Here is an 8,836-nt window from a genome sequence, read left to right on the forward strand (position 1 = left end):
GCAGTGGCTCATGCCTGTAATCCCAGCACTTTGGGAGGCCAAAGCAGGAGGATCGCTTGAGGGCAGAAGTTGGAAACCAACCTACGCAACACAGCAAGACCCTGTCTCAACTAAATTTAAAAAATTAGTTGCGCAAGGTGGTGCACACCTGTAGTTGCAGCTATTTAGGAGGACTGCTTACGCCCAGGAGTTTGTGGTTACAGTGAGCTATTATTTTGCCACTGCGCTCCAGCCTAGGGGACAGAGGGAGACCCTATCTCTCAAAAAACAAAACAAAAAAAGTGAAAAATATCTAGACGCAAACTCAATTTTTAGATGTAAAAAGCTTTGGTTTGGTTTTTTTGTTGTTTTTGTTTTCGTTTTTTTTGAGACAGAGTCTTGCTCTGTCTCCCAGGCTAGAGTGCAATGGCGTGATCTTGGCTCACTACAACATCCGCCTCCCAGGTTTAAGTGATTCTCCTGCCTTAGCCTCCCGAACAGCTGGGATTACAGACACCCTCTACTACACCAGGCTAATTTTTGTATTTTTAGTAGAGACGGGGTTTCCCCATGTTGGCCAGGCTGGTCTCGAACTCCAGACCTCATGTGATCCACCTGCCTTGACCTCCCAAAGTGTTGGGATTACAGGCGTGAGCCACCCTGCCCAGACAAAGCCTTGGTTTTAACAAGGGGAATGATCATGGACTGAGCCTCACTAAGATTTTAAATGACAAAACTTAAAAAAAAAAAAAAAGTTCAGTAGTATTCAGTGAAATCGCTTTCTTTTCCTGACCCAGCCAACATAGAGCTAAAAACAAGTTGTAATTTTGGGTAAACTGGAAGATGAGCTGGGTATTAAGGAATTAATGTCAGTTCTATTTGATGTGGTAACAAAATAGAGATGCATACTGAAGCATTTTGGAGTAAAATATCAAATGTCTATAATTTAATATACTCTACTACTAGAATAAGACAAATAATGTAAAATGTCAATAACTGTTAATCTAAAAAAGCAAATAAACAAAAATACAAATCACCACAGCTGTATTTCCTTTTCTGTCCAAATTACTAAGCCTGGGAGCTCAGAAGACTAGTTAGACAGTAATCAATAAAGAGGCTCAAGGCCAGGCGCGGTGGCTCACACCTGTAATCTCAGCACTTCGGGAGGCCAAGGCAGGCAGATCACTTGAGCTCAGGAGTTTGAGACCAGTCTGGGCATTGCTGGTCTCATGACATGGCGAAACCTCGTCTTTTACTAGAAAACCCAAAAATTAGCCAGGTATGCCAGGTATGGTGGTGTGTGCCTGTGGTCACAGCTACTTGGGAGGCTGAGGCAGGAGAATCACTTGAGCCCAGGAGGCAGAGGTTGCAGTGAGCTGAGATCATGCCACTGCACCCTGGGCAACAGAGCCAGATGCTGTCTCAATAAAAGAAGAAAAAAAGAGGCTCAAAGTCTTTCAGTGTATCTTTGGAGGGAGCATGAACTCTAGAATCAAGCCACCCTGACTTCAAAACATCAAATCTAGGTTCCTGGTTATTTAATATTAGGGAGAATCACCTAACAGTTTCTTCATCTGTAAATGCTAGATAGTATTCACCTTGTACAACAGCTAAAGGGGTTTAAAATGAACTAATGTTTGTAAAATGCGCCTGACTATAGAAACTGCTCAATAAAATAATTTCCTTTTCTTCCTTGCTCACCAACCCCTTTCACAAAGATAGAAGGAAAAATTGTTTCTTGACTAAAAAGTCAACAAGAAGTTATAGCTGACTAAAGTAAGCAATAGCATGCAAAAAGTAAAATTTCCTTTTTTTTTTTTTTTTTTTTTTTTAATGGAGGTATTGCTATGTTGCCCAGGCAGATCTTGAACTCCTGGGCTTGAGTGTTCCTCCTGTCTCAGCCTCCCAAGTAACTGGGACTACAGGCACTGATACGGTTTGGCTCCATGTCCCCACCCAAATCTCATCTCAAGTTATAATCCCCACTTGTTGACTGAGGGAAGTGATTGGATTATGGCAACGGTTTCCCCCATTCGAGAGATAGTGAATGAATTCTCACAAGATCTGAGCGCCCTTCGCTTCCTTCACACACTCTCTCGCCTCCTGCCATGTAAGACGTGCCTGCTTCCCTTTCTGCCATGGTAAGTTTCCTGAGGCCTCCCCAGCCATGCAGAGCTGAGTCAATTAAACCTTTTTTTTAATAAATCACCGAGTTTTGGTCAGTTCCTTGTGGCAGTGTGAGAACAGAATAATACATCCACCATGCCTGGCAGAAAGAGTAAAATTTCTGACGTTTCCTTGCTACTCTGAAAACTTTCCTGACTCTAAATCCTAACAGTACTAACAGTACTTTCCTTCGTATGTAATTCTCATTACCCCTCATAATCAGAGTAACTTTTTCCCATGTTCATCTCTCCCACTGTCTGCCTCTTAATGGGCTATATGTTTTATTCATCTCTGTAACCTCCAAGTGCCTGGTGTAATATAGACATTTTCATAAAGCCTCTTGAATGAACAATCACAGAAAGAGGCTTTCCATGGTGTACAACTGGACTCAGTATCTGCCCTACCTTGCTGAATGTTTTGTAATCTAACAAAACTCAGATAAAGACCCAGATGTCACATCTGAACAGGAAAAGCAGAAAGGAAAAGATAATTAAAATATAAATCAACAGAATCAAGATTTTGAAAAGATCTAGAAAACTTGAAGGATTACTGAAGCCAAGCAAGAGGAAAAGATAGGATTAAAAGTAAAATCTTGTGCTTAGATTTTTGGTTTTTTTTTTTTTTTTGAGATGGAGTCTCGCTCTGTCACCAGGCTGGAGTGCAATGGCGCAATCTTGGCTCACTGCAATCTCCGCGTCTCGCGTTCAAGCGATTCCCCTGCCATAGCCTCCTGAGTAGCTGAGATTACAGGCATGAACCACCATGCCCAGCTAATTTTTTTGTACTTTTAGTAGAGATGGGGCTTCACTATGTTGGCCAGGCGGGTAATGAACTCCTGACCTCGTGATCTGCGCGCCTCCTCCTCCCAAAGTGCTGGGATTATAGGCATGAGCCACCGCGTCTGGCCTGTTTAGATTTTTAGAACACCAGTCATAGAAGTGTAAAGTAAGACCTTCTTTTTTTTTTGAAACAGGGTCTCGCTCTGTTGCCCAGGCTAGAGTGCAAATGGCATGATCTTGGCTCACTGCAACCTCCATTTCCAGGCTCAAGCAATCCTCCCACCTTAGCCTCTTGAGTACCTTGGACTACAGGGACACACCACCATGCCTGGCTGAATTTTGTGTTTTTGGTAGAGACAGGGTTTCGCCATGTTGCCCATACTGGTCTTGAACTCATGAACTCAAGTGATCTGCCTGCCTGAGCCTCTCAAAGTACTGGGATTACAGGGGTGAGCAACTGCATGCGGCCAAGACCCCTCTTTTAATTAAAAACAAATCAAAAACCTTAAGACCCAAACCAGAAATGATATGGCTACTGAAACAACAAATGGTTATGTCTTTGATTAATAATAATAAAGGGCCATGAGCCTTCGAACTTCAAGAGAGAAATTCAGGCTCCAAATCAAGACAGGATTTACCTCATACTTGATTTAAGAAATCAAATTTAATAAAAGGCATTTATAAAATGTAAGAATAACCCAAACTGCACAAGGTTCTGAAAATATTATTACAGGAAAGAATGAGGAACTTCAGAGGTAGAAGAAAGGTGGTGATAAGATCAATCTGAAGGGCAGGCTTGCCAATAAAAGAGGAATTAATCTGATTCAGGCAGCTCCACAAGGCAGAGGAACAAGAAGAGACAGAAGTAAAAGGAAACAGGCTTAAGCTCAATATAAAGAATTAACATGTCTCTAAAAGAATCATGCAGTGAGCTTAGATAGTGCCACTGCACTCCAGCCTGGGAGACAAAGTGAGATTTTGTCTCAAAAAAAAAAAAGGAAGGAAAAAAAAAGGAATCACTAGGAATAAATAAATAAAAATAACTGGCAACTAGAGGTTTTGTGTTTTTTGTGTTTTTTTCTGTATATTTTGCAGAGATTAGGTTTCACCATGTTGCTCAGGCTGGTCTTAGACCTCCTGAGCTCAGGCAGTCTGCCGACCTTGGCCTCCCAAAGTGCTAGGACTATAAGCGTGAACCACGACACCTGGACAGCCACTGCACCCAGCCTTATTTTGTTTTTGAGACAGGGTCTCACTCTGTCCCCAAAGCTGGGGTGCAATGGTGCAATCTTGCCTCACTGCAGTCTTCTGGGCTCAAACGTTCCTCCCACCTCAGTCTCCTGGGGAGTTAGGACTACAGGCATGACAGGCATGGACCACCACACCTGGCTTTTTTTTTTTTTTTCGGTAGAGATGGAGTCTCTATGTTGATTAGGTTGGTCACAGGAGCTATGTTTACTCCTGGCCTCAAGTGACTCTCTGACCTAGCCCTCCCAAAGTGCTGGGATTACAGGTGTGAGCCAACATGCCTGGCCGAAGTTATATATAAAATGGAACTAGCTACTTTGAAAAAATGGTAAGCCTCTTAAAAATGTTCAAAAAGCCAGGCGTGGTGGCTCACGCCTGTAATCCCAGCACTTTGGGCGGCCAAGATGGGTGGATCACTTGAGGTAAGGAGTTTGAGACCAGCCTGGCCAACATGGCGAAACCCCATCTCTATGAAAAATACAAAACTTATCCGAAGGCCGGGCACGGTGGCTCATGCCTGTAATTCCAGCACTTTGAGAAGCTGAGGCAGGCAGATCATGAGGTCAGGAGTTCGAAACCAGCCTAACCAACATGGTGAAACCCTGTCTCTACTAAAAATACAAAAAATTAGCAGGGCGTGGTGGCACATGCCTATAATCCCAGCTACTCAGGAGGCTGAGGCAAGAGAAGCACTTGAACCTGGGAGAAGGAGGTGGCAGTGAGCTGAGATCACACCACTACACTCCAGCCTGGGCGACACAGCAAGGCTCCGTCTCAAAAAAAAAAAAAAAAAAAAAAAATTGTCCAGGCATGGTGGTACACACATGTAATCCCAGTTATTAGGGAGGCTGAGGCAGGAGAATCACTTGAACCCAGGAGGCGAAGGTTGCAGTGAGCTGAAATCGCGCCACTGCACTCCAGCCTGGGAGACAGAGCAATACTGTATCTCAAAAAATAAAAAACACAAACAAAATGTTCAAAATGAGGCCTTCAGGCATGGAAAAGAAACTCCTATTAAAGATGAAAGACAAAGAGTATCCTATAAGATCCCCTCCAGCCACAGGAAAGTAACAAAATATGAATGTTTCACATACAAATACACACCCAAATCTTATGAAAGCCAATGATCACACACACATAATACAATTATTCCATACCAGTACTTTAAAGTACAGTTTTGGGTAGATCTTTATGTACTCTTTATGCTGCCAAATAAAAAGTTGATAATGTACTTATATAGCGGGAAAAAATATGGATGGTAATTTGTTCACTGATTGGAAGTATTTCAAGCTATTTCTGAAAACTAAATCCTTGCAAGTCCTAATTTGACACATCAAGTGTATTTACTTATATCAATACCCACATCCACCTATCTTTTGTAACATACCTTCTTTTCCTCATCAGAATCATATAAGGGAGCAACTTAACCTATCAAACACCCATTTATCTGGGCATGTCATATCATAAGTAGTATCTATATACTGCCCAAAAGTTTACAAAGGGCTTTCACGTGTATTGTCACATACATAAAGCTATTAGATTTGGTTCTCACAACTACCTTATAAATTAGTAAATCAGGTGTCATCACACTCACTTTAGAAACGAAACTGGGTCTCAGGGTTACTTCGGCCTTTTCCCCCAAGACACAAACCCACGATTCTCTAACAAGTAAACACGAGATCCAAGACAACAAATCTAAGTCTTCTGACTCCTAATACAGGACTCCTTCCAGTTCCACGTGTCATCAGTTCCATGAAAAGGGGCAGTCACTGGTTTCCTGTGTTTATAGCCTACTTCTTGCTAATAGCCTACTCTGAAAACTACTGAGAGATTTATTTTTTAAAAGACCACAGGTATGTCCACACTGACAGGACTCAGACCCATACTGAAGAGGCACAACTGAACTATTATACCTGCCTATATTTAATTGGGGGCTGGGGGTATAAAGATGGATAAGGGGGATAGGATGGCACAGACACACAAAATATTGAAGACAGAGCTTCGGTCACTTGGTTCTACCAGTAACTGTAGGCAAGTCATTAAATCTTTCAGCATTCATTTTTTTGAGCAGTAAAATGAACATGTTACAAAAACTAAGTTCCTTTCCAACAAAATTCCGTGTTTCTACAGAGTTGGTGCACACTATCTAATAAAAATACTTAAAACAGAACTACATAAGTACTTTTCTTCAACTGAGCCACATATGAACAATCTCTTCCTAGGGTTCCTTTAATGTTCCATGCACTTAGCACAGTAAAAGACAAACAAAAATGGTCTGTAACATTTGCACTGTAGGACAAGGTAAACTTGAACTTAGATTTCCCCCGATAAAAGAAAAAGATGAGGACCAAGTTTGACTTAAAACATGAGTTTCTCTGCTTCATGAACAGAAAATTCAGTGAGGCTTAAGTAATCTTGAAAACATATTTTTAATCTAAATAATTCTTATTCTACTATTCTATCTTAAGTACATGATTCTTAAGACATTTTACATTCAATTGTTCGCATATTAAATATATACAAAATAATAATACATTACAAATTTGCCAAAATAAATTCCAAAAAAATTACTAGCCAAAAGTCACTTACTATTTGAAGCTTGATTGTTTTCCCGTCTAACTCTATAGTTCTTATTTTGAAATCCACACCAATTGTGCTGATGTAGCTTTCTGTATATGTATCATCCTGAAGGGGGAAATAATTAACAATTAAATGTATTGTTCAGTGGAGCAGATGCAAATCTAAGTGAAAAAAAAAAAACTGCTGTTCAAGAGTAAAAAAAAAAAATCATGTTTACTTTTATCTACAGTCCAAGTTTATGAATGAAATGTATAAAGTATAACATGCTGACAACAGTCACTCCATCCACTTTCAGTACTTTCTTTATATTCTGATTAGAAAGCACTACTTAACTGTAGTTTCTTCTTTCCTTAAGATCTCTACAATAGCCATTCTTTATTTTTTCCAAACATCATCTCTTGCCACATTCTTTACATACATCATATAGAAAAATATTTTATATTTTCAATGATTATGAATAATTTTTCTAATCACTAATCAGCAAAACTCTTGTGACCCACCTACCCAATTTATTCACCACAAAACAATCATTTCACTCCACTATTATGAACTTTTTCTTAGAAGTCAATCTTGCTTTCTAGTTAATGATTTTTTTTTTTTTAGATATAATGCACATAACATAAAAGTCACCCTTTTGAAGTGGACAATTCAGTGGTTCTTATACATTCACAAGGTTGCGAACTACAACCACGAATTCCAGGATATTTTCATCACTCCAGAAAGAACCCTGTACCCGTTCCAGAAAGAACCTGTCTTCACACCCTGGCAACCACTGATCTACTTTCTGTCTCTTTAGATTTGCCAATTTTGGACATTTCATATAAATGGAATCATAAAATATCTGGCCTTCCTTCATTTAGCAGAACATTTTCAAGGTTCATCCATGTTATACCATGCAACAGTACTTCATTACTTCATTCTTTTTTTTCTTTTTTTTTTGAGGCAGGGTGTTGCTGTTGCCCAGGCTGGAGTGCACTGTCATGATCTCAGTTCACTGCAACTTCTGTCTCCTAGGTTCAAGCGATCCTCAGGACTCAGCCACCTGAGTAGTTGGGACTACAGGCATGCATCACCACACCTGCCTAATTTATGTATGTTTAGTAGAGATGGGGTTTGTGATGATGGTCAGGCTGGTCTCAAACTCCTGGCCTCAAGTGATCCCCTTGCCTCAGGCTCTCAAAGTGCTGGGATTACAGGTGTGAGCCACCATGCCTGGCCCATTTTATTGGCTGAATAATATTACATGTACAAATATACCACATTTTATCTATTCACAAATTGATTTGGGTTGTTTCCACTTTTTGGCTATTACGAATAATGCAGCTATGAACATTTGTGCACAAGCTTTCCTGTGAATGTATGTTTCCTGTTAATTTTTTAACCCAATGTTAAACTTTTAAAATTATAACTGCTTCTCGCAAGTACCTGCCATGAAATTTTATTAAGAATGGAATAAAAATATTTCTTGTGAAAAGATATATGAATGAACAGACCAGGCTATCATTATGTGAACCACAAAGCACCACCTAAGAAGTATTCTGTCAACAAAGATGGACCTTAATCGAATCAAGTCTAATGAGAACAGCATTGCCAAACAGAACTTTCTGTGACAGTGGAAAGGTTCTATAAGCTGTGCTAGCCAATATGGCAGCCATTAGCCCTATGCGGCTTGTGAAACAAGAAACTAAATTTTTTATTGTTTTTCTATTATTTTTCCCCCTTAATGGGACAGGGTCTCGATGTCTCCCAAGCTAGAGTACAATCACAGCTCACTGAAGCCTTGAACTCCTGCACTCAAGCAATCCTCCCACCTTGGCCTCCCAAAGTGCTGGGATTACAGGTGTGAGCCACCAAACTTTTTCAGTTTTAATTAATCTAAATTTAAATAGCTACAAAGAGCTAGTAGCCACTCTAAGGATAGTGTAGTTCTAGATCTTCTAATTACAGAAAGAGGGATAAACAAATAAGCATAAGGACATCACAAGGAAGCAAAATAACAAATCAAAAATACTAGACAATCTACAGGACAAATGCTCCAGTTTCTGCAAAAAGTCAATGGCATAAAAAAATATATAAATAAAGGC

General features: G+C 40.1%; 1 protein-coding gene across 5 annotated transcripts in view; it reads right to left on the reverse strand.

Moving 5' to 3' along the window:
• The window catches only part of RAB1A (RAB1A, member RAS oncogene family), a 53,866-nt gene that overhangs the window by 6,252 nt on the left and 38,778 nt on the right, over positions 1 to 8,836 (reverse strand). For all 5 annotated transcript variants that reach the window (XM_011985502.1, XM_011985505.1, XM_011985504.1 and 2 more), the window contains one exon: positions 6,762 to 6,857. In XM_011985502.1, coding sequence (XP_011840892.1) covers positions 6,762 to 6,857 — 96 coding nt within the window. The remainder of the gene's footprint in view (positions 1 to 6,761; positions 6,858 to 8,836) is intronic.

This window comes from Mandrillus leucophaeus, unplaced genomic scaffold, assembly GCF_000951045.1.
Source record: "Mandrillus leucophaeus isolate KB7577 unplaced genomic scaffold, Mleu.le_1.0 Scaffold285, whole genome shotgun sequence".
NCBI classification, from domain to species: domain Eukaryota; kingdom Metazoa; phylum Chordata; class Mammalia; order Primates; family Cercopithecidae; genus Mandrillus; species Mandrillus leucophaeus.